General features: G+C 59.5%; 1 protein-coding gene across 4 annotated transcripts; it reads left to right on the top strand.

Annotated features, from left to right (window-relative positions):
• The first annotated feature begins 290 nt into the window (after positions 1-290).
• Brd3 (bromodomain containing 3) lies at positions 291-27,692 on the top strand. 4 transcript variants are annotated; one of them, XM_070014981.1, is made up of 13 exons: positions 359-374; positions 10,503-10,692; positions 10,974-11,302; positions 12,138-12,275; positions 13,664-13,811; positions 15,296-15,510; positions 17,256-17,627; positions 20,853-20,981; positions 22,911-23,102; positions 24,526-24,761; positions 25,676-25,968; positions 26,748-26,873; positions 27,518-27,692. In XM_070014981.1, the coding sequence occupies exons 3-13, from the start codon at positions 11,090-11,092 to the stop codon at positions 27,631-27,633; spliced, it is 2,178 nt and encodes a 725-aa protein (XP_069871082.1). In that variant the 5' UTR covers positions 359-374; positions 10,503-10,692; positions 10,974-11,089; the 3' UTR covers positions 27,634-27,692. The 4 variants fall into 4 exon arrangements, with proteins under 4 accessions (XP_069871081.1, XP_069871084.1, XP_069871082.1 ...); XM_070014982.1 differs by lacking the exon at positions 359-374 and adding an exon at positions 1,070-1,121; XM_070014980.1 differs by lacking the exon at positions 10,503-10,692 and having other exon boundaries at positions 291-374.
• Positions 27,693-27,846: the final 154 nt, after the last annotated feature.

Below are 27,846 nucleotides of genomic sequence, written 5' to 3' on the forward strand. Positions count from 1 at the left end.
CGAGGGGCGGCCGCCGGGGGCTCTCCTTGGGGCAGGGGCGGGGGTGCGCCCCGCCTCCCCCCGCGCCTTCCCCCCCCTCCCGCCCCGCGCGCCACCCCCGGGCCGGGCCCGCTCGCGGCCGGGTCGGCGGGGCGGGCGGCCGGGGGCGCGCGGGGCGGGGCGCGGCGCCGGCGGGGCCGGGACATGTAGTCCGCGCGCGCCTCGGCCTCCCCTGGGCGGCCCCGGCGCGGACTACGACTCCCGCCAGGCGCCGCGGCGCAGCGCATGAGCCCTGCTCCGCTCCGGCGCGTCTATTATGCTGCCGGGGCCGGCGAGCCAAAGAGGAGCCGGCCGCGCGGGCCGGGAGGGGACGGCGCCGGAGCCGCCGAGGCCAAGTACGCCTTTCTCTCGCTTCTTCGCGCGCGCGGGCGGTGGGCGGCGGCGGCGGCGGCGGCGGCGGGCCGGGCCGGGCCGGGGGGGGCGGCGGCCGCGGGCGCCCCCGTGCAGCCCCTCGGCACGGTCGGGGAGCCGGGCGCCCGGGGCCGCCGCCGCTCGCCCGCCCGCCGCCTTTGTGCGCGGCCGCGGTGCAACAAAGCGCGGCGGCCGCCCGGGGTCGCGGCGGCGGCGGGGGGCGGCGCGGGCTCGGCCTCCCTCCGCCCCGCGCCCGCGCCGTCCCGGCCGCCTCGGCCGGGGCTCGGGGGCGTCGCCTCGGCTGGGGCGCGCAGCCCGGACTTGGCACGATCCGCGCGCCCCGCGCCAGCTCGGCCTCCACACGCCCTCCCTGACGGAAGGGATTTTTTTCCCCCTTTCCTTTGCCCGCCATCTTCGGAAGGGGACAGCCCGGGAGGACGCGGCGGGGGAGGTGCGCGCGGCGTGCCCGGGCCGCAGCCGTGCGCTCCGGCGCCGCTCTCCCCGCGCCCGCCTGGGATCGTCGCGGCCCTGGCGGGGTGGCAGGGCCGGGCCCGGGCACGCCGCGCGGGCTCCCCCGGCAGGGGCGGCGGCGGCGGCGGCCGCCTCCAGACTTACGGCCCTGGAGCCGACTTTGCGCCCCGGTGAGCTGCTGGATTATTACTGCAGCCAGGCCAGGAGGAGACCCAGTTCCCGTTTTGAAATCAACCCGAAGAGCGCTTAACCCCGGCGAGGTGGAGTTGGCGCGGGGAGGGGGGGCTCCCTCCGGGTTCCCTCCTTCCCTCTGGGGTGGGCACCGGCCCGGTTGCGCGGTGCCAGTGCGGCCCGGGGAGGAGTGCGCAGCCCAGACCGTCCTGTTACGTGGTCCTGGGCGCGTGGATAAAGCTGGGGGCTTGGGGAACCAGCTCTCCACCCCGACCCCGTCCCCACCGGTGGCTGTGACGCGGGCAGGGCCGCCCTGGAGGCCGTGGGCACCTCCTTCGCCCTCGGGGTCGGGGGTTCCGTGGAGACCCACCTTGTCTATTGTGAGTCCCGTGTCTGCCGTCCTGGATTTTAGTTGTGACCTCACCGCTCGCAAGTGCGGAGCTGGCGTTTTTGCTCCTCACCTTAAACTTGGTCATTGTCTGCAGAAGTTGGTGGGGTGGGGGTGCATCGCTGGGCCCACGTCGTTAGCGAAGAATCACCGGACTCCGACCGCGGCCCACCTCTTCCCTCTCCCCTTCCCCAGTGAGCCGCTTCGTTTTCTTTCTTGCCTGTGGCGTTGCAGACCTCGAGCTCTTTAAAATGGAGATTCATTCTGGATCAATGGGGGTGCCCCTGGGGAGATCCTGAAACATCCAGGAGGCTTGGCGGTGTTTTGGGAGCCTTTCAGACTGCCTTTCCACAGCCCCAGCAAAGGCCCTAAGTTGGAGCCTCTATTTGCAAATAAAGGTCCTTGTTTGTCCTCCTCCAGCTCCGGCCTGGTGTGCCTGGTGTGCGGGTGGTTACTGACCAGGAGAGATAAGGCACGGGAGGTTGTGGGGAAGCTCTTCTTTCTGACCTTGCTGGGGACCTCAGGGCTCAGTGCCCGTGCTGGGAACCGTCCCAGCTGCCTTGGAGATCCAGTCCTAGCCCCACACTGCAAGTCCGGGGAGGAGGATCCGAAAAGTTTTCCCAACTTGGATAGTTAGCCCAAGTCTGGTTTTTGTTTTGCTTTAAGAAAGTAAAGTAATTGCTTTTCTTCCTTGGGGCTGTAGCCTGCTTGGGAAAAGAGCTTTGAATAGTGGAGGGGTTTGTAAACACCCCCCCCCCCAGGCGGTCTTCCCAGAAAGTGAAAGCTGGCTGAGTGCGAAGGGAGGGGCCAGGCCTGCCTTTGCCTTTGCCAGGGGTCCTGTCCGCCGGGGCCTCACAGGGTCGCCCTGTCCACTTCCTGGTTTACAGTGGCACAGCCTGGGGTGGGGGATGGTAGCTCAGGGCCACCAAGTGGAATGGTTGGTACAAGACTGTAGCAGTGAGGTGTCTCATTGTTGGGTGGGGAAATCTGCGGTGCTAGGGGCATGTCGGGAGCTCGTGGCCCCCACCTTGCTGCAGCTGGAAGAACTTGCCCGCAGCCACTCATCGGGCCTCACCTATTCAGAAACAGTTGGCAGGGTGCGGGCAGATCCCAGCTGCCTTGCCAAGAAGCAGAAATCTGGCCGAGGCCTTTCCTTACTGTTCATTAGTGGCAGAGAGCACTCTCCCCAGAGGGAGAAGCTTGGAGCTTGTAAGTCCTGACAACTTGGGTCTCTCCCACCCACGGCTCTGCAGAAGAGATTAAGTGGCTGGGTGTCGGGGTGTTGTGCCAGGGGCTGCCTGCCTCTACCTTGTGGCTACTGCTACCCACTGGGGTGCCCAGCCATCTCAGGTGCCTGGCAGTCCTACTTTGGGTGGCAAACCCTTTTGGGTGGTGGCTCAGGGTTTCTCCCGGTGAGTGTAGACCCAGTTCCTGTGGACCTTTGTGCACACAATTCTCTGTGTGTGTGTGTGTGTGTGTGTGTGTGTGTGTGTGTGTGTGTGTGTGTGTGTGTGTGTGTGGCCAGGGCCTCGTGGTTTTAGCACTTGTGGCCATCTTGGGAGGGGTCAGTTCTTCGTGGGCCTCTTCTGTGTGGCTGCAAGAGCCTTGGCTTGGGGGCGCACTTTTCCCTGTCAGGCCTGGGGTCCTGCAGAGTCTTTGCTAAGTGTTGGGCAGTGTCACAGGCACAAGTGGCCTGGTCAGGTGTGGAAGTTGGGTTTGAAGTTGGGTTTCCTGACCAGTGTCCTGGCATTTCTGCAGGCCATGCTGAGTGGACTGTAGAGAAGGAGACTGTCCAGCCTGGAGTCTGGGGTGTAGGGACCCTGCGTGCCCCTGTGCTGAGGTGTCGGGGGCCCTGGGGGGCATCCTGAGCTTTGGGGCTGTGCTTTTCTGCATATGGTACTGACTCAGATGTGGTCACAGTAGCTGCTGCCCTCAAGGGGTGGAGAAGTGTGGCCCGGTGATCTGGGTCTAGGGGTGGAGTGGGGTGACCAGCTGCCCACTGACCGCTGGCACCACCAAGCAAAGACCCAGGATGTCCACCAGGTTCTTGCCAGGGCCAGCCCTGTACAGGGTCAGGTGTGGAGGGTTGGATCTAGGGAAGGCACTGCCCATGCTGTGCTCAGATTCTCAGTTCTGTCCCAGTCTCTCCTGGCCATGCCCGAGGCCTGTCCTAGTAGCATCATCTACCTCTGCACAGCGGGACAAGGCAAGGAGTGACCCTGGGCTCCTGGCCCTGCCGGGTACCTGCGGCTGTGCTTAGCCCCTTGCCTTTCTCAGCCCCACTCTCTTCTGCTCTGTGGGTAGGGACTGGCTTCTCAGGGCCAGGAGGAGGAGGAGGAGGGCAGGCCCTGGGTGAGACAGTTTTAGGTAGATGGCTGGTCAGGGTGGCAGCTTCTCTCGATCTTGGCTGACACCTGTCTGGAGTGGCGAATGGGAAGGTGAGCAGGCTGAGCAGCTTGGTTTTCACTTGGGTTGTCAGCTTGCCAAAGAAGAGAGTGATGCGGTGACCCAGCAGGATGCTGAGTCTGCCTTGCCACCCAGAGCTGCTCACAGGGTCACTCAGGGTCACCAGTGAGGTCGCTCGACTGGACCTCCCCCATAAGTGTGTACCTGTGCTTGCCTCCCCCCCCCCCACGGCTTCTTTTCAGGGATATATTGGCTCTCCCTCTTCGACACCCCTCAGATGTGGTTCAGCCTCACCATCCCCCCCCTCCCCCCGTTTCCGTGCCAGGACACTTTCCACAGCGTGGACGCTCAACTTCCCATCGAAACGAAACAGCTGGCTGGGCCCTGGCTCTCCAGCGCCCTGCTCTGTCCTCTTTGGAAGACAGGGGCGAGGAACCAGTATCTTCAGTCTTGTACATGCTCCCTCTTCCTGTTTGCTTGCCTTGGTGGTTAGACCCTCACAGGGCCTGGGGCAGGGAATCCTTCACTGTCCTGCCGTGGAGGTCGGAGCTGGGGAGGACTGGCCTCCCTGAGTGTTGTGCTGCTGGGTGGGAGGAGCAGGCCTGAGGAAAACCTGGGGAAGTGCAGAGACCCTTAGGCCGTGCAGAGCAGAGGCCACAGAATCAGCTGTTCTGAGTGTCTGTGCACCAGTGTGGGATGGGTAAGCTGGCCAGCGCCAAGGCTCCCCTGCCAGGCGGGACCAGGCAGCTGTTGGTGGCAGGTGTGATCTGACCATAATGTGCATGGGGTGCTGGCTGGGGGGCCCCCTGCAGCAAAGGCCAGGCACTGCCTGCCCAGGAGCCCCACCCAGGCTGCCTGTCTGTCCTGCTCCGGGACTGCAGAGAGCTGTCTCGCGCCCCCTCCCCCCCCAGCCCTTGGTCATCCTGGTCTCACAGAAGGAAGCAGGTGGCTCTGTCTGTCACTAAGGCCTGCTCTGACAGTGGAATCCAGTTCCCAGGGTCTGGAGGGCTGGGCTCCGAATGCCACTGCCAGGGCTCTTAGCTACTGGGTTCTGGGGCTGAGGCTGACAGCCCATGGCACCCTGGGAGAATTCTGAGGGTGGGGTGTGGAGCCGATGGCCCTGCACAAGCTTGGCTCCCACTCTTCCTGCGTCTTGTACCTCTTCTCGCCCCTTACCCGCCCAGAAGGGGGAGCGCATGTGATGCCCTGCCCTAGCATGGCAGTGAGACGGAGGGGTGGGGTGTAGCAGTGTAGCTACCCGGGACACAGGGACTGTGGGGGAGATACCCCAGCTAAGGAGGACCTGTCAGCAGGAGGAGAGGAGGGTGTGGAGACCCCCGCTGACTCAGTCCTTGAGATATGAAGGGAGCCAGCCCCTGCCTGTCTCTTGGAAAGCTGTCTTGAGGCTGGTGGGGCAGCGGATCTGAGCAGATCGAGAGACAGGGAAGTGGCGTTGTGGCTCAAAGTGGTAAAGCTCCAGCCTTGGGAGAGAGAGATCAGAGACAGTGCCCAGGCCCGGAGTTCAAGCCCCAATGACTGACAAAACATACCTCTCCCCCCCAAAAAAAATTGGGAATGTGGCTTAGTAGTAGAGTGCTTGCCTAGCATGCGGGAGGCCCTGGGTTCAATTCCTCAGTACCACATTCAAAAAAAAGAAAGGAAAGAGGCTAGCTTGGGGCCTAGGCTCTGGGGTGCCTGAGCCCCATGAAGCCCTGTCTCCCTGCCTGTGCCCAGCCTGCCTTGCTGTCCGCTGTGCGTCCTGCTGCTCCCAGATGGGCCCGGACCACCTTCCATGGACACTCAGGATGCCTTGTGGTGTCCCTGCCCCTTGCTGTCCCTTCCCAACCTGCAGTTAGGGTTCCCCGACAGGCCTCCATCTTGGCTTCTGCTGAAAGTGGGGGCTTTGTCTCCCCAGGTACCATGCTTCCCAAAGCAGGAGACCAGGCTTGAAATTCCCACACAGCCTGGATCTGGCCCGGGGCCTGCTCTGTGGAGAGGCTCCCTGTCTTAGTGGACTTCGGGGCTGGCTCTTCGCCAAGCTGGGTGCTGGGCTTCAGTACCAGCCGTTGGGTTGCGGCTACCCAGGGCTCCAACAGGCTTTGTGGGGGATGCGGGGCAGGCTGAGCCCTGGAGCTTGTGGAGATGGCCTGTCCAAGGCCACGCTGCAAGGTGGGAGTTCTGGCAGGGACAGGCCCTCTGTCCAGTGTGGTTTGTCACGGGGTTGCCCCTCCAGAACTGGTGTGAGGATGGGGTGTGACTGGCTGGGGGCGTGTCACTGCACCCAGTGTTGGGGCATGAGTCTGCCACCCCCCTCCCCATTGCCCTCCGTGCAGCTCCGGGGTCTCCCAGACCGTCTGACCTGGGCTTTCACTCGTGTTCAGGCTTGTGGTGCGTCTGAGTTTCCGGGTAGTTTCATACCCTCTTGAAGGCCGCTGCCCCTTCACCGAGTTTCACTCGCGTGTGCTGGGAGGCCAGCTGCTGAGTAGAAGACCTGGGCACTATGGGCTCCGTTTCCACCCCAGCCATGGACATGGGCTCCATTCTTGCTCTGCTGTACTTAACTAGGGCTCAGCCAAGTGCCAATCCACGTGTCGCCCCCAGGCCTGTCCCCAAGGCACTCGGCTTCCCGCCCTGGTTTGCTGAGGGCAAGGCTGGGTGAGCTGGTGGATGGGAGGGTGTCCCGCTCGAGGGCCACCTGGAGTTAGGAAACTTTTCAGCCCCACCAGCAACCATGTCTGCTCCAGACAAGGGAGCAGACCCTCCCCACCGTGCACCCCTGGGGGCTGAGGGGACTTGATGACCTGCAGATGTGTGTCTTGTGCTTGGACTTGAAAAGGATGGGGTCTCTGGCGCCCTGCTGCTCCCTCTCTGTCCTGGCCACTCCACCAGGGTCCATCATCTGGTCTTGTGTCACAGGTCTGGAGGTGAGGAGGATTTCAGGTGGAGACATGTGGCAAAGTGCAGTGCAGAGCCCAGGTGCCCGGCCTCCGAGGGCAGCTTCCCTCTCCCGTGTCTGACCCACATACTCATCTTCTGCCCCTCCACTCCATGTCCACAAACTCCAGACTTGCTCGGATCCTAGAACGCGCACTATGAACCCGAAACACAGGACTTGTGAAGGTCTTTCCTGCAGCACAGCTATCCCCAGAGCAAAAGGTGATGTCAGCATTCTCCATGTGTTCAGTGAGCATTTCCAGCAAACGGCCAGAGGCCCATGGCCCTGGTGAGCCCCTTGCCCCTCCCCCCAGCCCACCCCTGAGGCCCGCAGGCCTCTTTCCAGGGCTACCAAATGGGGCTGTCCTGGCCACACACCCCCTTCCAGGGGTGCAGAGGCCTCAGTGAGGTGGCCTCAGGGCTCTGGCTCCTGCCCCTGTCCCTGCCCGGTGGCCTCAGGACCACTGCCCCGCACCTTGGAAGGCGAGATGAGTTTTCCCAGTTCTTTGCAGCACACAGAAGGCCATCCTCACTCTGCCTGCTTGTCCCTGAAGACGAGCCAGTTTGAGATGCTACTTCAGACCTGCGGGTGGAGGTCTGTGGCCGGACCTCTCTCTCTCTCTCTCTCTCTCTCTCTCTCTCTCTCTCTCTCTCTCTCTCTCTCTGGGGGGGGGGGTCAGTCGTGGAGCTTGAACTCTGGCTCTGGGCACTGTCCCTCAGCTCTTCAGCTCAAGGCAAGCGCTCTACCACTGGAGCCACAGCACCACTTCTGGTTTTCTGGTGGTTCACTAGAGATAAGAGTCTCATGGACTTTCCTGCCCAGGCTAGCCTTGAACTGCGATCCTCAGATCTCAGCCTTCTGAGTAGCTGACAGGCATGAGCCACTGGCGCCTGGCATAGGGGAATCTTCTCTTGAAGAATACCTGGCTTTCTGCTTTGGCCTGAGTGTTGATGATTGATAGCTGGTCTGAGTGCCCCCTTACCCCTCTCCCCCCTCCCCCAAGGTTCTGGAAGGGACCTTGCAGCTGGCTCTTTCCCGGGCTGCCCTTGTATCCTCTTTATTACCTTACTGGGGTCCTCTCACTCTGCGGTTCCCTGTTCAAGGAGCCTGGACTGGGGAGACACGAGGCTCTCGGCCTGAGCTCTGCCCCATCCCTGTCTTCCCACTCTCCCAGCATGGCCAGAGGTGAGGGCACTGGGGAGGGTCCAAGCCCTCTGGCTCACACGCATGTCGGCGAGGAGAGGGGCTTGCACGGGGCCTGGTCTTTTTCTTTTTCTTTCTTTTTTCCTTTTTTCTTTTTTTGTCAGTCGTGGGGCCTGAACTGTGGTCCTGGGCACTTTTCCTCAGCTCTTCAGCTCAAGGCTAGCGCTCTTTACCACTTGAGCCACACACAGCGCCACTTCCAGCTTTTTCTGCTTATGTGGTGCTGAGGAATGGAACCCAGGCCTCAGGCATGTAAGACAAGCACTCTGCCACTGAGCCACCTTCCCAGCCCCACCTGGTGTTTTTCTCCATGTAGGGGAGACCAGGAGGGTCACACCTGCCAGGAAAGCACCATGCTGGCAAGGAGTGAATGTCCTGTGTGTCCTGTCACCCCCCCCTCCCGTCACCTGAGGCTACTGTAGGGGTGGAGTTAGGGTTCCACTGCAAACCCTTGTCTTGTGCTGTGATCTGCTTTAGCTTCCCCGGTGAAGGCACCAAGACTTGTCTATCTTGTGCCCACATTGCCTGTTTTTTTTCTGTGCTGTTCTGGTCGGTTGCAGGTTATGGTGCCTTGTGGCTCAAGGTCAGGCCAGGCTTTCGGTGGGGGCGTCTGCTCCCCAGACTTCCACTCTGAGGTGCTGTGCAGATACTTGCCTCAGACCTTCCTGCTCTCTGCTGCCCTCCCTGCTGGCCCTGGGCAGCTCGGCTCTCCCACCAGAGAAGGGGCCTCCTGAGCGCTCACCCCACTTCTGGTCTCTGCCCGGGCCTTCCAAGGTGGAGGTTCTGGGTGTAAGGGGCCTCTACTGGGGGGGGTCGTGGTTCTGCGGTGCAAGGGACCTCTACGGGGTGGGGGAGGGTTGTGGTCATCATTGCTCCCACATGCACCTTGGTCTACAGCCTTAGACTTTCTCCAGTGTCCTCACCTCTGACCAGTTTCAGCCCTGAGTCCCTGGATCCTTGCAGGGTCGCTGTGCTGGAGGGCAGAGGGACACACGCAGGAGGGCCTCCCCTCCTGGTCACAGTGGGCTGTGTGGCATGGCCCGCGGGAAGCGGAGGGGCAGGCTTTGGGCTGGCAGAAGGCAGGGCTGAGTTCACCATCCACTCCAGCCTAAGATTGCTCAGAGTCCCAGTGGGGAGTTCTAGAAGGTTCCAAGAGGCCTGGGCAGGGGGGAAGTCAGCCATCCACTAGCTCCTGAAGAAGGGTGGGGCCCAGGCCCCCCTAGGGGCTGTGTGCAGTGTAGAGTCAGGAGGAGCCCTGGAGGGTTTGGGGCCCAAAAGAGATTTGATGGGGCACGTTAACAGGACCTGGGCCGCTGTCCAGGGCTGTGCTGTCCTGGGGTTCCTGTGAGAGGGGGTGGCCGAGGAAGGTACTGCTGGGCAGGATTGCTGGCCTGGCAGGGCTGGGACTGGAAAGAGGTCCCATGAATGACAGCCTCCTGGTGTCCATGTGGCCTTTGGCCTGGAGGGGAGGCGGCGGGCCCCATGGCTATTGGCTGCCCTGGGGGCCCTGCACTCTGGGTGGGAAGGGGTGCCTGCGAGGGTGGGGGAGGGGGAGAAGCAGACTTCAGGCACCTGGGGAGCTGCAGTCCAGTCCACATGGGGTCCCCGGTGCACAAGAGTGCTACTGAGGTGGGGAGGCAGGCAGGGTGCTTGTCCGCTGTGACTTGGCCGTACGGGTTTGGAGACCCTTTCTGCGCTGGGCTGGGCTAAGCTGGGCAGAAGCAAACCTCCAGAGACCAGGTGCTAACAAGTGTTTTAACATCCAGCTTTCTGGAGGTTCTGGAAGAGCCCGTGACTTAGGGCATTGGTCAACTTCTGGGGTGCACATATGCCCACACCTTCAGATTACAGGGCCCACAGGGTAGCAACCAGCCCACAAAACGCTTCAGTCTTACGTGTGGCTAGAGACAGTGGCCAGTAGCAGCCGCTGCCTCTCCGGAAGCTGTCTTGCGCCCCCAAATACTGTAAATACAAGCACAGGAAAGCCCAGATGACGTCCACCAATGAGGTGCCGTCCTTGGCTGCCCTCGAGATGGCCCCTGTGTGTAGCGTGCAGTTAGTTCCAGGTCTCTGAGCAGAAATGGGATCACAGTGCACATGCTGCTGCCCAGCTTCCTGCTTTGAATGTAGCGGTAGCCTGCACAGTACTCAGCTACACAGTATCCCATTGCACAGTGTCCCGGTCGCCTGGTACTCCTGCCGCTCGGCACCCTCTTGCTCGACATCCCTGTTGCATAGTACTCCCACTGCACAGTTCTCCTCTATCATGCACAGTACTCCTGCCACATAGTGTCCCTGCTTTCACAGTGGTCCTGGCTTTGCTGGGGTTTGCCGGGCTGCCATGGCTATGTATGTAAGTGTTCCTGGCAGCCAGGCCGAGGTCTGGTGGTGTCTGCACGGGTCTCTTGTTCACTGAGTGCACAGGCAACAGCCTGTTGGTCACAGTGGCCCTCTCTCCCCATCCTGGTTGGCTGGAGGCCAGGCATGTCACAGCCAGCCACCATCACAAACCCCAGCTTGTTCTCCTGGTTACTTTAGAACCTGGCGCCGTGTGCCACTCAAGAGGCCCCAGCTCCCCGTGCCGGATGCAGGTCTGCGAACCTCTGGGTTGCTGCTGGCCTGGCCCGCCCCAGTTGTGGTAGTTTGCTGTACTTGAATTGTTCCACAAAACATCACCACAGCCAGGAACAGTGTGGAAAGTCCTGGAGGAGCAAGCTGGCACCAACAAGTGAGGGCCTGGGGGGCAGTAGCCAAGGGCAGCCAAGTCCTCTGTGCATTTGCCTTCCACCACTGGCTCTGTGTCCCACACCCCACGACCCAGCCTGGGAGCCGGCTGCCCCTGCCTGCCGTGCTCAGCCACTGTCCAGCCCTCTTCCAACCCCATGCCAAGGCGAGCAGAGGTTGGGGCTGCTCTGTGACAGGTTTAGCACACGTCAGGGCAGGCGGGGAGGCAGGAAGGGGGGGGAGCGCAGCGTGACGGTTGCCGTCTGCCCTCTTCATCTCCTAAAGGTGCTGCTGTTTGGTTCAGCCCAGAGATGGGATGCCAAGCCTCTTCAGGGAGCACCGCAGATGCAAAGGCCTCGCTGAGCCACTGCCGTGAGGGCAAGTAAGCAAGCTGCCAGAGGATGTCCACGACCACAGCGGTTGCCCCTGCGGGGATCCCGGCCACCCCGGGCCCTGTGAACCCACCCCCACCCGAGGTCTCCAACCCCAGCAAGCCAGGCCGCAAGACCAACCAGCTGCAGTACATGCAGAACGTGGTGGTGAAGACTCTGTGGAAGCACCAGTTCGCCTGGCCCTTCTACCAGCCTGTGGACGCCATCAAGCTGAACCTGCCCGTGAGCTGCCCCGTGCCCCCACCCTCTGGGCCCCACGCCTAGGCAAAGGCAGCTGCCCACCCACCGTGAAGTTGGGTGACAGCCGTAGCCCCTCCCGATACCCCCCAGAAGCAGGGAAAAAGGGTGGAAGCAAAGGCCCACCCAAGTTTTTATTCCATGGAACTAGGAGCTGTGCATCAGCCTGCCCGTCATGCCCACTGGCAGTCAGATGCCGTGTGTGTATGAAACTAGTGCCTACTTAATTTTGATCTGAACCTGACAGAGAAAACCTTAAGAGTTGAAAGTAGACTAGCATTTGGTGGCTAGAGTTCTAGGCCCAGTTTGATCCCTCCCTCTTTGTGGGTTTCAAATCCCTAGAAGATGGTGGACTCAGTCTCAAGGGTCCACCCGGTGTCAGAGGTGAGAGAAAAATTTGGCAAGTGTTTGGAACTGAGCTAGGCGCCAGTGGTTCATGCCTCTCATCCTAGCTACCCAGGAGGCAGAGATCTGAGGATTAAGGGTCGATGCCAGACAAAGCATCTCCAATTGCTTCTCTCCAATTAACTACCAAATAGCTGGAAGTAAAGCTGTAGCTTAAGTGGTAGAGTGCTAGCTAGCCTTGAGTGAGAAAGCCCAGGGACCAAAGCCCAGGGACCATGCTTAGGTCCTGAGTTCAAGCCCCAGAATTGTGACCAAAAGAGAGTGTGGAGCTGAGCACCCAGACCATGTGCCCGCCCCCTGCCCCCAGGCTCAGGTGACAGCTGACTTGGAGAACCTAGCTATGCCTGATTGCTGTGCTTGGAAGCAATTATACTGCATCAGTCAGTAATACCTCTGAAAAAAAACTCTCTCCTAGGATTATCATAAAATAATAAAAAACCCGATGGATATGGGGACAATTAAGAAGAGACTAGAGAATAATTATTACTGGAGTGCGAGTGAATGTATGCAGGACTTCAACACCATGTTTACAAATTGTTACATTTATAACAAGGTGAGTGTGTGGCCCTGGTGGCCACTGTGGGAACCATTAGGGAACTGGGCAACTTGGTTTCCTGGGTGGCCTGGTCCGTGGTGCCCCATGGGTGGGGTACTCCACAGAAGCTCTGGGGCTCCAAGAACATTACACACACCCTGGTCTTGCAGCCGCCTCTGCTTGTGGTCCACACTTTCCCAGATGGCCTTGCTTAGATGAGATGGTAAAGAAGGCTGACACGGCCCGTGGGTTTTTGAGATGTGATCCTATCTCAAACGGGATTTTGTCTGAAAAGTGGTGACTTGAGTGAACGAAAGTGACAGAATGAAGGCTGCTTTGTGTTTTGTTTTTTGCTCGGTTGTGGGTCTTGAACTCAGGCGGGCGCTGTCCCTCAGCTCTTCAGCTCAACGGGAGCCCTCTACCACTTGAGCCATAGCGTTACTTTCACTTTTCTGGTAGTTCATTGGAGATAAAAGTCTCATGGAGGGGGCTGGGAAGGTGGCTCAGTGGTAAAGTGCTTGCCTTGCATGCATGAGGCCCTGGGTTCGATTCCTTAGCACCACATAAGCCGAAAAAGCCAGAAGTGGCGCTGTGGCTCAAGTGGTACAGTGCTAGCTGAAATGCTGAGGGACAGCGCCCAGGCCCAGAGTTCAGGCCTCACAACCGACCAAAAAAAAAGCATCTCATGGACTTTTTTCTGACTTTCCTGCCTAGGCTGGCTTTGAACCATGATCCTCAGATCTCAGCCTCCTGATTAGCCAGGATTATAGGCGTGAGCCACCACTGCCCAGCCAAAGGCTGCTTTTTAATTTTGTATGTTCCAAGATTTTCCACAATGAAATGGACTCATCCTTCCATGCCAAGTCTCTTAACAAATTTTTTTTTTTTTTTGGGGGGGGGGTCCGATCATGGGGCCTGAAGTCTGGGCCTGGGCGCTGTCCCTCAGCATTTCAGCTCAAGGCTAGTGCTCTACCACTTGAGCCACAGTGCCACTTCCGGCTTTTTTCTTTTTGCTTATGTGGTGCTAAGGAATCGAACCCAGGGCCTCATGCATGCAAGGCAAGCGCTCTACCACTGAGTAACCTTCCCAGCCCCTCTCTTAACAAATTTTAAGTAAAAAAAATTTTTTTTGGTGGTGGGGCTTGAACTCTGGGCTGGGGCGATGTCCCTCAGCTCTTCAGCTCAAGACGAGCGCGCTATCATTTCAGCCACAGCACCACTTCTGGCTTTTACTGCTTATGTGGTGCTGAGGAATCTAATGCAGGGCCTCATGCATAGGAGGCAAGCGCTCTACCACTGAGCCACCTTCCCAGCCCAGTAAATATTTTCTTGAGCTACACCCCGCCATGTCCTTTGCAAGTATGTAGCTTTCTTCCCAGCAAGTGACTGGGGCTCTCTGTCTTCAGCCCACAGATGACATAGTGCTAATGGCCCAGGCCTTAGAGAAAATCTTTCTGCAGAAAGTGGCCCAGATGCCCCAAGAAGAAGTGGAATTGTTACCCCCTGCTCCAAAAGGCAAAGGCCGGAAGCCGGCTGCAGGAGCCCAGAGTACAGGTGAGCAGCATGGGGCATTTTCCACTGTGGCACACAGTGGTGGGAGCAAGTCCCTTGGCCTCTCTAGGCTGTGTTTGGGGTAGGTATGACGGGCTTGAGGGTGCCAGGTCTTGGTTGACCTGAGGCCGGGTGGGTGTTGATGTGGCCCCTGTTGTATCTGTTCCCTGTCCTGTGTTTCCCTCCTGAAATATTCATGGTGACTGATGAGAGGACCAGACTGGTACTGGGAGCCTGAAATCCCCACCTGGTCTGGGAACACAGACTAGAGGTACGTGTGGCCAAGTGGTTAACTGGTCGTCATGTGGCACGTGGGGTGTAAGGAAGGCCTTGCCCCCGCTGTCTAGCCAGTTCCTAGTGAAGTCTGAGATCTGATCATCAGTCCTAGGACTTAAAGCTCAGGGCCTCTCCTTGAGCTTTTGTGCTCAAGGCTAAGCAATTTTACCACTTGAGCCAAAGCTCTGCTTCTGTGTTTTTGTTTTTGTTTTGTTTGTCGGTCGTGGGGCTTGAACTCTGGGCCCGGGCGCTGTCCCTCAGCTCTTCAGCTCAAGGCTAGCACTCTACCACTTGAGCTACAGTGCCACTTCCAGTTTTCTGAGTGGTTTATTGGAGATAAAGAGTCTCTCGGACTTTCCAGCTGCAAGCTGGCTTTGAACCGTGATCCTCAGATCTCAGCCTCCTGAGTAGCTAGGATTACAGGTGTGAGCTACCGGCGCCCAGCTCCACTTCTGGTTTTAGGGTTTATTTTATTTATTTATTTTTATTTTTGGCTGGTCCTGGGCCTTGAACTTAGGGCCTGAGCTCTGTCCCTGAGCCTCTCTGTGCTCAAGGCTCCGTTCTACCACTTGAGCCACAGTGCCACTTCTGGTTTTTTCTGCTTAGGTAATGAGGAATCGAACCCAGGGCTTCATGCATGCTAGGCAAGCACTCTACCAGTAAGCCACATTCACAGCCTGACTTCTGTTTTTTTTTTTTTTGTTGTTGTTTTGTTTTGTTGTTGGTGTTATAAAGGTGATATACAGAGAGGTTACACTTCCATAAGTCAGATGAATACTTCATGCATGCTAAGCAAGCACTCTACTACTAAGCCATATTACCAGCCCAAGAGTACATTTCTTTTTGAACAATGTCACCCCTTCCTTTGCTCTCTCACACTTCTGACTTTATTGATGAGTAATTGGAGATAAGACTCTCATGGACTTTTCTGCCTATGCTGACTTTGAACTGTGATCCTCCCATCTCAACCCCAGCAGCTGGGATTACAGGTGTGACACATCAGCACTTGGTTGTCCCAGGTTTCTTAATGCCAGAGCTGGCCTCAGCACTGGCTTGGCTTCTCTCTCAGGGAGGGGTCTCTGGCTAGAGGACATTTCCCACATTCCAGGAGCAGGGCCCAGGGTGTCTTCAGTCTGGGGGTCACGGTCCTCACAGCTGGATCCGGTATGAACTGACTGAGCAGGGCTCAGCTCCCTGTCTTTGTCTTGAAGGTACGCAGCAAGTGGCGGCCGTGTCCGCAGTCTCTCCAGCAGCCCCCTTCCAGAACATGCCCCCCACCGTCTCCCAGACGCCCGCCATTGCTGCCACCCCTGTACCGACCATCACTGCAAATGTCACGTCCGTCCCTGTCCCCCCGGCCGCTGCACCACCTCCTCCCGCAACACCCATCGTGCCCGTGGTCCCTCCCACGCCGCCTGTGGTCAAGGTGAGCGTTCCTGAGGCCACGGAGGCCATGTGGCGAGGTTGGCTCAGGGGTCCAAGCCCCGTGGACTCCTGCGGCCAGGGCAGGATTGGGCGGGGGAGTGAGGAAGCTTGTCCTCTTCTGAATGCTGGCTGTGTAGAAAGATTCTTTCTGACAGGAGACCGAGGCTCAGGCTGGGGGTCACACCGCTGGTGCTGACCAGGCCAAACTCTTCCTAGATCCGCAGGCCTAGCAGCCTTGGCCTTTGCAGGCCACTGGCCAGGGTGGGGAAGGCATGGGTGAGCAGTGGGGAGAGCGGAGGCCGGCGTCCACCTGCCCGTGGGTTCAGGGCCTGCACGTCTGTTCCTGCTTGTGGGAGCTTTGCACTCAGGGCACTGTCCCGTCCTGGCCAGGCCTGACTCAGGCCCAGCGCAGAGTGAGGGCTTCCTGTAAGTTCCGGGGCTAGCGAGTCCCTGGCGTCGGGCAAAGCCCATGCCAGGCACTCACGCGTGTTATCTTCTTCAATTTGATCCTCACAGCAACCCTCTGGGGCAGGCAGTAGTTCCCCCTCTTACAGATGAGGAAGCGGGCGCTCAGGGGTTAAATGGCTCTCCCAAGGTAAAATGCCACCTCGTTGCTCTCCCTTCCCCAGGCCTCCACTGCCTGCACTCTGGGCGGTGCCTGTCCAGCCGGCCTCCCACAGTGCACAGCATGTCCCGTCTGCCACGGCCCGATGAGTCTGCCCCGCCCCTCCCCGCCTCAGGCCCTCTGCAGCTCGTGCTTGGTGCTTGGCATCCTGTGGGTGCCTGTTAAGTGTCTGTGGTAGCCAGCTCGTGCCCCTGCCAACCTGAGGGCAGCAGCTTGGCTGGGGCAGTGACTGTGGGGGCAGCTGTCTGTCCCCCAGCCTGGGAGCTCGTGGTTCCTGTTAGCGTCTCTGTCCACCCCAGCTGAGCGCGTCTCAGGGTGCTCACTGAGCTCAGCTCCTGACTCACTGGTGACATCCGCGTGCTCTAGGCCCTTGCAGGCTTGGGGAGAGACCCACACCCCCATAGACTTGACATTAGCGCACACCCAGTTGGCAGAGGCCATGTGAGTGCCGCTGGGGCTGCTCTGCCCAGGGACTCCATGGAGGGCCCTGGAGCGCCTGGTGCCTTCCGCACAGCCCAGCTGCGCCCACTCCAGCAGCCCCCGCAGTCCTCAGCTCAAACCCACGGCGGCTGCTTCACGGCTCGGTCAGGCTGCCCCCTCCCGTCTAGCCCGGAATGCTCTTCCTTCCCTCCTTCCTTCCTTCCTTCCTTCCTTCCTTCCTTCCTTCCTTCCTTCCTCCTTCCTTCCATCCTCGTCCTGCTCGACTTGTGTCCATCATCGAAGCGCCAGCTCAGGGCCTTCCCTGGCACTTTGCTGCTGGTCTTCTTATGCAGGGAGTCCTCCATCTCGTCCATCCCTAGGGCCTGCCTGGCCTGGTGTGCCTGCGAGGTGTCGGGGGGGGGTGCGCACAGTGCCTCACAGTGCCCAGGGTGCCCACTTGGACATCCAGGCCCTCAGGGTAGACGGAGAGAGAGGTTGTCCTCAGTCCCCACCTTAGGCTGGTGGCCCGGCTCCTCTGAGCCTGGTGTTCTCTTCCCTGAAGCAGGACCGTGCATGTGGTCGCTCGCTCCCTCGCTGGACCCTGGCAGGCACTGTGTCCTCCAGAAGCTCAGCTGTGGCCAGATGCTCCTGTGGGATGCGCTCCTCATTTCTGGCATTCACTGGTTCCTTTGCTGTCACAGAAAAAGGGCGTGAAGCGGAAAGCTGACACGACCACACCCACCACGTCGGCCATCACCGCCAGCCGGAGTGAGTCCCCCCCGACACTGACGGAGCCCAAGCAGGCCAAGGTGGTGGTCCGACGGGAGAGCGGGGGCCGCCCCATCAAGCCTCCAAAGAAGGACCTGGAGGATGGAGAGGTGCCCCAGCACGCAGGCAAGAAGGGCAAGCTGTCGGAGCACCTGCGGCACTGTGACAGCATCCTCAGGGAGATGCTGTCCAAGAAGCACGCGGCCTACGCCTGGCCCTTCTACAAGCCAGTGGACGCCGAGGCGCTGGAGCTGCACGACTACCATGACATCATCAAACACCCCATGGACCTCAGCACCGTCAAAGTACGTGGCAGGCAGCAGCCCTTCTGAGCCGTAGACGTCACGGCCCCGAGTGGCCTTGCTGCTGGATCTGTGCTGCGTGAGCGGCCACCTTGAGAGCTGGGCCTGCCCAACTCGGAACTCTGCTCCTGCTGCCCAGAGCCCAGCAGCTGCCCTGCCTGGTCAGGCAGGAAGGCCTGCCTCGGCTCCCTGGGGCTGCAGCTTAGGCCTGGCTTACCCCAGCTGGGCCTCATTCAGTGGTTTTGCCCCCCTTTTGAATCACCAGCCCGGGGGTTCTTAGCCATGACCACTGTTGTGGCTGACACAAGGTGCAGAGCTGCACACTGCTTCCTCAAGTCCCAGGAGAAGGTGCCCCATAGCAAAGAGCAGGTGGGAGGCAGGGACGGGCGGGCCTGACTCTGCTTCTGGCTGCCTCTGAGCCCACATCCCGCCAGACGGAAAGGAGAGGGGCAGACGCAGGCACAGCAGTGGAACCATGAACCCACACCTCCCCGTGTCCACACCAGGTCTTCAGAGGTTTGTATTCGTCCAGGTCAGTGTCAGGCAAGTCTTAAACAGAGCGGGCTGGGTCCAGCTTTGCTGCAGGAAGCATCTGGAAGCAGTGGCCATCCCGGGCTGGGTCACCCCGCTTTCCCGGAGGGGGCTTGTGTTGGCCTGCAGGAGTGGCCAGCACTTGTCCAGGCATGCCACCTCTGGGCCTGCAAAGACGGCCCTGCATGGGAACCGCATGGGCCTGCGCAGTGCAGGTGTCTGCCAGCAGCGCTGAGGCAGAATGGGAAGCCTATTGGGCTCCAGCAGCCTGGTCACCCAGGTGGCATGCCTAGTGCTCAGTTGGGTACAGTGAGGAGCTGGGCATCCAGCAAGGCTACCCTGGGAAGAGAGAGCCCAGAAACTTCTAGAAGCCTTTCTGTAGCTGGCCTGGCCTAGTGTGTGCGTCTCCACTGCAGTGCGGGCCTGGAGCTCCAAAGCGTGGCCGGGAACTCCGGCCTTGGGCTCAGGTCAGGTCCATCCGGTCAGAATCTGGTTTCCATGAGAGCAGCCCACTTGCGAGCCTTGGCGTGCTCTCTTCAGCCTTTTTGTGTCCTCAGGGTGTGGGGAGAAGCAGGGTGCTCCAGGACTTGCTCATGGTCAAGCTGGACCAGCCCCACCACATCCGATTATGCACAGGGCTCAGCAGGGAGGGGCACGAGGGGCCCTGAGTTTCTGAAACATGACAGTGAGGTAAAGGCAGATGTGGGTGGTGTGCTGGAGATTTTTTTTTTCTTTTTTTTTTGGTCCGGTCGTGGGGCCTGAACTCCCGGCCTGGACGCTGTCCCTCAGCTCTTCAGCTCAAGGCTAGCGCTCTACCACTTGAGCCACAGCGCCACTTCTAGCTTTTTTCTTTTTGCTTATGTGGTGCTGAGGAATTGAACCCAGGGCCTCAGGCATGCAAGGCAAGCGCTCTACCACTGAACCACCTTACCAGCCCTTGGAGATTTTTAAATATAAAGCGGGAGAGCCAGGTGCCAGTGGCTCACGCCTGTAACCCTAGCTACTCAGGCGGCTGAGAGCAGATGATTACAGTTTAGAGCCAGCCCAGGCAGGAACGTCCGTGAGATTCTGGTCTCCAATGAACCACCAGAAAACTGGAAGTGGCTCAAAGTTGTGGAGCACTAGGCTTGAGTGAGAGAGTTCAGGGACAGTGCCCAGGCCCTGAGATCAAGCATCACAACCAATTAACTAAATAAAAAACAGGTGGTAGGTCTCTGCCCTGACACGTGTAGATATTGGCTATAAGAATTAGCCCCTAGCCGGGCGCTCTACCACTGAGCCACCTTCCCAGCCCCTGGAGATTTTTAAATATAAAGCAGGAGAGCCAGGCGCCGGTGGCTCACGCCTGTAATCATAGCTACTCAGGAGGCTGAGATCTGAGGATCACGGTTCAAAGCCAGCCCAGGAAAAGTCCAAGAGACACTCAGTTCCAAATTAACCACCAGAAAGCTGGAAATAGCACTGTGGCTTGAGTGGTAGAGCACTTGCTTTGAGCTGAAGAGTTCAGGGACAGTGCCCAGGCCCAGAGTTCAAGCCCCATGACGGACCAAAATAAAAAGGCCCCAAGCTGGGCACTGGTGGCTCATGCCTGTAATCCTAGCTATTCAGGAGGCCGAGATCTGAGGATCACCATTTGAAGCCAGCCAGGGAAGGATAGTCTGTGAGACTCAACTCCAATTAGCCTCCAGAAAATGAGAAGTAGCACTGTGGCTCAAAGCGGTAGAACACCAGCCTTGAGCAAGAGAGCTCAGGGACAGCACCCAGGCCCAGAGATCAAGCCAAATGAGACCAAAAACAAAAGCCCCAGTATGAAGAAACCTCCAGACTGTAATGTGCCAGCCAGCCATTACTGTTAGGAACAGGGAGCTAGACAGGCAGCCTGGGTGTTTGGGTCCTTCTACTGTGGTTAGACTCCTATGGATTGGCACTTTCGCTGGCACCAGCCCTGGGTTCCACAGAGTTACAGCAGACCTCTCTTGCATGTATTCCTCTTGATGTCCTTGACAACTGGGCTCTGCTGAGAGGGTTCTGCCCCATTAGAAGCAGCTTATCATTTGTCCTGATTACTGCCACCTCCAGGCGCCCCCGGAAGCCCTACTCCTGCTGGCCCCCAGGACCCAGTCCACCCTCACCCCAAGCTACCCAGCCCTACTCTGTGTGCCTATGTGACCCCACCATGGACTCAGCCTGCCCAGCATTAGTCTCGGCGGCCTGAGGCCTTACTGCAGGGCCTGTGGATCAGGGCCTGGGCCCCCTGCTGCCCTCTACCACTGAAGGGGGCCAAGACAACGCAGTGAGGGCTTTCTGTGAGAAGCAAGCTGGTTGACAGCTATTGGACTCTTCCCAGGGAAGAGGTGATAGTGGAGCTGTAGAAGCAGTTACCCAGCATGCCATGTTCCTTCTGGAGTCCCTGCTGATGGCCCACTAAGAGGAACCGGAAACTCCGCACGAGAAAGTGGCTCTGGTGGCTGCAGGGACTAGCACATCTCATCCTAGCCAAGAGCCGTCTCCAGCCCCACGGTTCCTGTTGAGCCGGCCCCTTCTGCCCTTGGCTTGCACTTCTTCGGTGTTGGAAAGTAGGGTATCCTGGCTGTCTGCTACCTGTGGGCTGGTGGGCATCCTGAGGGTGCCGAGTTCATTCCAGTGGGTGTGTCAGGGAGTACTGCCTGCTCACGCCCTCTTGCTTGTGTGTTACAGAGAAAGATGGACAGCCGCGAGTACCCAGATGCACAGGGCTTTGCTGCTGACATCCGGTTAATGTTCTCCAATTGTTATAAGTACAACCCTCCAGACCATGAAGTGGTAGCCATGGCCAGGAAGCTCCAGGTAACCTGAGGCTGGACGTGATGTGATTAGCAGCTGGGATTGGCTCCGTGGGTGTCCAGGCCCCTGGTACAAGATGGGCACACCACTCACACAACCCATCTTCTCTGCGTCGTGGCGAAAGCATGGCAGGCCCAGAGCCTGGTTCCAAGAAGTGATGGTGAACAGGCTGGCCTCTGCCTCCGGGAGCTGCAGACTGGTGTGGGAAGATGGCTGGCTAGCAGGCAAGGGCCTTAGTGGTGGCAGGAGTCCATGGTACTCGCCTGCCTGGGCCCCACAGGTGGGCCTGTCCCAGGGCTGGAGTGCCCTGGGCGGGATGGCAGGGGCTGGTGAGGCCACACTAGATCCGCTTAGGGTCCAGCTTCTCTGCTGACAAGGCAAGGCAGGCTGGCGAGAGCGTGCACACACATTGTGCGGGGGTTTCCTCATTAGCTCAGGCACCTCGTGGCCAGCCACACAGACCTGGCACGGAGGTGTGTATTGTACATGCATGTGGGTCTTACCAGTATCTGGGAACTGCACACCTGTTTCCCTGTGGGTCCCACACCAGAAACTATTCTGATCTTTTGTATTGATTGTGCAAGTTGTATGCTTTGGTAAAGATCAATGTTTTCTGTGGGTGCAAGGGTATACACACACACCAGTGCTAGGGCCTGAACTCAGGGCCTAGGCCCTGGCCCTCAGCTTTTTCGTTCAAGGCTAGTGCTCTACCATGTAAGCCACAGCTCCACTTGTGTTTTTTTGGTGGATAATTGGAGATAAGCATCCGTGGACTTCTCTGTCTGGGCTGGCTTTGAACCTCTGTGGCACCCAACCATATCAAAAGGTTATGTCATCAAAAGGCTTTCATTTTGGAGCCAAAATGAAAATTACGGGGGACTGGAAAGGTGGCTCAGTGGTAGAGCACTTGCCTTGCATGCATGAGGCCCTGGGTTCGATTCCTCAGCACCACATAAGCAAAAAGAAAAAAGCTGGAAAGTGGTGCTGTGGCTCAAGTGGTAGAACGCTAGTCTTGAGCTGAAGAGCTGAGGGACAGCATCCAGGCCGGGAGTTCAGGCCCCACAACTGGACAAAAAAAAAAAAAGAAAAGAAAATTATGGGTAGCCTTTCCAGGACCCGAAACAGTCTGGGAGTTGTTCTTAGTTTCTTGCTCAGATGAATCCTGGTGTGATGTACCCAAGTAGTTGTGGAGCCCCAGGACCCCGGTGGTATCAGGCTGAGACCTGGCTCACAGTGCTTGGAACCTAACAGTGTAACCAGTAGTGTAGCCAAGTCAGGTCACAGATAGCAAGAGGCCCTGGTTCTGCCCTGTGTGAGATGCGGATGGGTCTTTGCTCCGGACGCCTTGGCGAGGGGGGTGAGGGGGGAAGGCCCAACACCATAGCACCCTGCTCAGAAAGGCCTTCTGGGCTGCGCGCTGACTTCTTAGCTCAGGGCACAGCGTACCTCTGCACACATCTCTGCCCCAAGAAGAGTGGATGAGCCAGGCCAAGGCAGCACCCCTCGTTTCCCCGTCTGCTTTGCGGAGGGGAAACCTCCACCGAGAGGATTTCGAGGGCCTAGGTCCTACAGGAGGCAGTGAGGGGCTTTCCAAGGCTGTCTCTGCAGGACAAGGTGTTGGAGTTAACCTGCTCTGCACCGAAGCGGGGAAGGGGTCAGGTGGCTGGCTTCTTGCTGTCTCCACTAGAGTACAGGACTTGTCCACAGGGGGCAGCCTGGTCCTGGAGGCCGCAAGGGCTGCGTGGGATTGCGGTACGGTGGCTGGCCGGCCCCCTTCCCAGATGGCACTCGGGAGCTGCCTGGGGAGAGCGGGGCTCGTCCCTCACAGGGGCCGTCAGAGCGGGGCTCCTGCAGAGCTCGACCTCGTGAGCCGGGTGCACGCGGCTGCCCTGTGGGTGTCCAGGTGCTCAGGCAGCCCCTGTTCCTCCCCAGGATGTGTTTGAGATGAGGTTTGCCAAGATGCCTGATGAACCAGTGGAGACGCCTGCCCTGCCCCTGCCCACGGCTCCCATGGTGAGCAAGGGCACGGAGAGCAGCCGCAGCAGCGAGGAGAGCTCTTCCGACTCAGGCAGCTCGGATTCCGAGGAGGAGCGGGCCACACGGTTGGCAGAGCTGCAAGAGCAGGTGAGGCTCTGTCTTGCTCCTGCCAGGCCCGGCGCCCCCCGAGGCTGCCCCCCCCCCCCCCCCCGAGGCTGCCCCTGCTGTGGCTTTCTCTGCTTTCTCAGACATCCTTCGTGGTGCTGCCTCTGGGTGGGGCCCTCCCGTATGCCCAGAGACATGGCTGCCTGTGTGCCCTGCTCTAGAAAGGACAGGAAGGCACATGCAGGCTCCATGGGCCACCCTTGGTGCCCAGCCCGAGTGTGCACATTGCTTCCCCAGTGTCTGGCAGCCAGGCCTCGGTGCACACTGTCTTGAGAGTTGTGGCAGAGCAGACAAGCGTGGGAGCCAAGCTGCGGAGGCCGGAGAACCGTGTGGGTGGTGGGTGGCTCTACTGGGAGCCGGCGCGGGGAAGGTGACTTGGGGAGGAGCGCTGGTGAGGGATGGTGGGCTGCACACTGGCTGGCAGGGAAGACAGCAGGTGTGGTCCTTCCCCTGCCCGCCAGGGGTTGGACGTAGCTGCTCAGCACCACCACTTGTCTTGGTGAGCCAGCTTTCCCAGAGCCATCTATAAAATACCTAGCACCCTGCCAGCTGTGGCCAGGCTCTGGGAGAATGACAATCAGCACTGAGCCACTCTACTCTGTAGTCTTTAACTGCCTTTGGGGGTGGGGGAGGGGGATGGGCGTCGGGGAGAGGTTGAGTACCAAGGATCAAACTCAGGATGTTGTATTTGCTAGGCAAGCACTGTGCCACCAAGTTACATCCAGCCCTCTACATCTTAGTCCTGCTGTATAATACATTATCTTTTGGCAGCCAGGCATGGCAGCTCAGACCTGTAATCCTAGATAGTTGAGAGGTGGGGATCAGGTGGTCACGATTAACAGCCATCCTGAACTGGCAAAACAGTTGTTTTCAAGACTCAACCAGTGGCTAGATGTAGTGGTCTGCGCTTCTCCCTTGGTGACAAAGGGATGCACAGATAGGAAGACTTCTGTCCAGGCCAGTTTGGGAATAAAGTAAGCTCCTGTTTCAAAAAGCCTGGCACCCCAGCTATTTGGGAGGCAGAGATTAGGAGGATTATAGTTTGAGGCCAGTCTGGACCCCCCAAAAAATTAAACACGTTCACAAGACTTCATCTCAACCAACGGCTGGATACTGTGGCATGCATCTGTCACCCCAGTGCCACAGAAGCACACGTAGAAGGATCTGGCCCAGCCAGCTCGGGCACAAATGAGACCAGCCCAGAGCTGGACGTATGGCTTAAGTGGTAGAGCACCTGTCTGACAAGTTCACGGCCCTGAGTTCAAACCCCAGTACCATCCAAGATGAAATAAGAGCCCAGTCTTCTTTGTGGGCTGCGGTGTAGCCGGGCAGAGCCTCCCCGGCATTGCCGTGCCCGCAGCGAGGTCTACCTTGCTGATCCGCTCAGCTCCTTGCTCTTTTCCAGCTGAAGGCCGTGCATGAGCAGCTGGCTGCCCTGTCTCAGGCCCCAGTGAACAAACCAAAGAAGAAGAAAGAGAAGAAGGAGAAGGAGAAGAAGAAGAAGGACAAGGACAAGGACAAGGAGAAGCACAGGGCCAAGTCTGAAGAGGAGAAGAAGGCCAAGGCAGCTCCCCCTGCCAAGCAGGCGCAGCAGAAGAAGGCTCCTGTCAAGAAGGCCAACAGCACCACCACAGCCAGCAGGTGGGCGCCCGCCCTCCGGGCCCCGAGTGCGGCAGGTCACCGGGCGGGAGGTCCGGGGAGACTAGGGCAGCCGGCCAGGCTGGGGAGTCATCCGCTCCTCTCCTGCCCGCAGGCTGCCCTCCATACTGGGCATCGAGGGGTTTGCACTGTTCTGCCTCCATGCCTGAGACCTTTCCCAACCCAGGCCCCCAAGCCTCCATATCGGGCCTACCTAACTTAGCTCCTGCGGTGGCTGTGTCCTGCTCCGAGGAGCCAGGAGTGGCAGAGCAGGGCCAGCCGGGAGAGATGGGTCCTCTCTCTGCCTCTCGGAGGACGCGACTGCCGTGGGCAGAGGCTGGGGCTGGGGCTGGGTGTGAAGTCTTGGGGCCCGCAGATGTCCTTACTTTTTAAAATCAGGACAGATTGGCACCCCTGAAAAAGAGGCAAGTGGAGCCCGCAGAGGCTGGTGGGCCTCGGGGAGTCACTGCGCCCCTTCCTCAGTGAGGGAAGTGGTCGGTCTGGCCAGGGTGGAGGGAAATGGAGGAAGGGGGTCCTCACCGGGAGAGGTTCTGATTGTGAGGCGGGGTCTTCCTGTGGAGGCAGAGGTTCTGATTGTGAGGCGGGGTCTTCCTGGGGAGGCAGAGGTTCTGATTGTGAGGCGGGGTCTTCCTGGGGAGGCAGAGGTTCTGAGAGTGGGGCAGGGTCTTCCTGTCCAAGCAGAGGTTGTGATTGTATAGGGGATCTTCCTGTCCAGGCAGAGGTCTGGCTATGAAGCGGGGTCTTCCTGTCCCTCGCAGGCATACTTGGAAGCTTGCCCTGCCACCTCGGGCCACCTGGAGGAGAGCCTGGGCCCGAAGAAGGGCAGCCAGGCAGCCAGGCGGGTATTACAGGGTGGGGACGCAGGGGCTTGACGCCGTTACTCTCTCGGGCCTCAGACAGCTGAAGAAAGGCGGCAAGCAGGCGTCTGCGTCCTACGATTCGGAGGAGGAGGAGGAAGGCCTGCCCATGAGCTATGACGAGAAGCGCCAGCTGAGCTTGGACATCAACCGGCTGCCGGGGGAGAAGCTGGGCCGTGTGGTGCACATCATCCAGTCCCGGGAGCCCTCACTCAGGGACTCCAACCCTGATGAGATCGAGATCGACTTCGAGACGCTGAAGCCCACCACGCTGCGAGAGCTGGAGAGATACGTCAAGTCTTGTTTACAGAAAAAGCAAAGGAAGCCTTTCTGTAAGTTGTCTGGGACGGGACAGTGCCACTGTGGCCTCCCCCCCCTGCACCCCTGCAGCCCGCAGACACCCGTGCTCAGCTCGGGTGGGATGTGTGACTGAGCATGCCCCGCCTCACCTCACCCACGGGGGGGCGGGGGGGGGGGCTGTAGAGCGCTCTTGGGTGAATCCTGTCTGGAGAAGGCAGGCCCTGAGTGGGCCTGGGACCACATCCACCTGCACGGCTTCCTGAGGCTCAGTTAGGGTTCTCGGTCCTTTGTCCAGAGCACAGGAAAGAGGAGAGCCCCCTTTGGCCAGGGTCCAGTGTCCAGAACTTTCTAGGACGGAACCCTGACTCAGCAAGTCAGGTGCCCTGTTTGTCATCCCTCAGGTGCTAGAGTCTAGGAGGGAAGGACAGAGCCAGAGCAGCCCCTTCCAGCCCCCGCTATTAGGGCTGGGCCAGTGTGATGCTCATGTGTGCCGGGTTCTCTCTGGAACAGGTGGCCTCTTTTCCGTGGGTGGACGGCCGGACCGTGGATTCCGTGTCTGTGGTCTCTGTGCACCCACTGGTGGGTGGGCTTCCTCCAGTGTGTCCACCCCCCCCCCAATTCTTGCCAAAGCTAAAGATGAGGCTGCACGTGGCCGGGGCTCAGTAGATGTGGCAGTGGTGGTTCCAGGCCATCTGCGGCTGCACCAGCTGGAGGGCAGGAGCTGGGGTATGCACCGGTGCCTAGGGCTGCCCATGGCCGCCTGGTGGCCCTGGCTCCAGGAGCGTCTCAGCGCTCATCTGTCCCTCCTTAGCCACCAGCGGGAAGAAGCAGGCAGCCAAATCGAAGGAGGAGCTAGCTCAGGAGAAGAAGAAGGAGCTGGAGAAGCGGCTGCAGGACGTCAGCGGGCAGCTGAACAGCAAGAAGCCGGCCAAGAAAGGTTCGTCGCGAGCCCGCCTGCGGCCGCCACCCACACCACCTCCGTGCTGGCCGCCATAGAGGGCAGCGGTTGGGAGGCTCTGGGCACCCACCGGCCCACTCGGGCCAGTCTGCCACCCATCAAGCCTCCATTTCCTTACCGGTGATGGACGGTGCCCCGGCTGTGCCCTGGTGGTTGTGGGCGAAAGCCAGAGGTCTGAGTTGCACGGGGCCTCGCTGTAAGGAGGGCAGCTTGCTCTTTCCCTGGCTATCTTAGGAGCAGGCTGTGGAGACCCCGCGGGCAGCAGGGTGTAGAGGATGGTTAGCATGAGGGTCCCACAGAACCGGGTGCCTGCTAGCACCACAGGCCGGTGTGCCGAGGGTCTCGGGGCAGTGTGGGCTCCGGGAGGGCCAGCGTGGAGTCTGCGGCCGCTGTGAGCACCATTTTGCAGGCCACCTCCCGGGGCCCGCCTCCGTTGAGATTGGCAGGCATTGTTGTTAGTGTGGCCTCCCCAGCCACGTTGGCTCATCCCTGCGTGTTTCTAACCCCCCGGGTGGAGAAGCGGGTGGACCCTGGCACAGGAGGGTGGCATGCAGCTAATGTGACACGGTGCCCTGGAGAGCGGGCAGTGAGGACCCCTTCCTTCCTCCCCGTGTCCCCTGCAGAGAAATCGGGCTCGGCGCCATCGGGGGGGCCGTCGAGGCTCAGCAGCAGCAGCTCCTCGGAGTCAGCCAGCAGCAGCTCCAGCGGGTCCAGCTCTGACAGCAGTGACTCTGAGTGAACTTGGACTCGGACAAGCTCGCAGCGTCCTCTTCTGTGGTTAATATACTACTCTTGTTCCATGGTGTGCAGGTTTCCTTTTGCTCAGTGTCAGTGTTAGATCTCTTCCAGCTGTGCTTCAGTGGGCAGAGAGCCTCCTGCGCGTGGCGTGCGTAGGTCAGACCTGAGAAGGGGCGCCCTGCGGGGAGTCGCTCGGAGACGGGAGCCCCACCAC

This window comes from Dipodomys merriami, unplaced genomic scaffold (assembly GCF_024711535.1).
Source record: "Dipodomys merriami isolate MVZ:Mamm:240054 unplaced genomic scaffold, mDipMer1.0.p SCAF_11, whole genome shotgun sequence".
Taxonomy (NCBI): Eukaryota; Metazoa; Chordata; class Mammalia; order Rodentia; family Heteromyidae; genus Dipodomys; species Dipodomys merriami.

Excerpts from the sequence above, each read along its gene's own strand:
- Brd3 (XM_070014980.1), top strand. The coding sequence starts at position 11,090 with ATGTCCACGACCACAGCGGTTGCCCCTGCGGGGATCCCGGCCACCCCG. Across the intron at positions 15,511-17,255 it reads CCACGCCGCCTGTGGTCAAG|AAAAAGGGCGTGAAGCGGAA; the intron begins GTGAGCGTTCCT and ends TTGCTGTCACAG. Across the intron at positions 26,874-27,517 it reads CAAGAAGCCGGCCAAGAAAG|AGAAATCGGGCTCGGCGCCA; the intron begins GTTCGTCGCGAG and ends TGTCCCCTGCAG.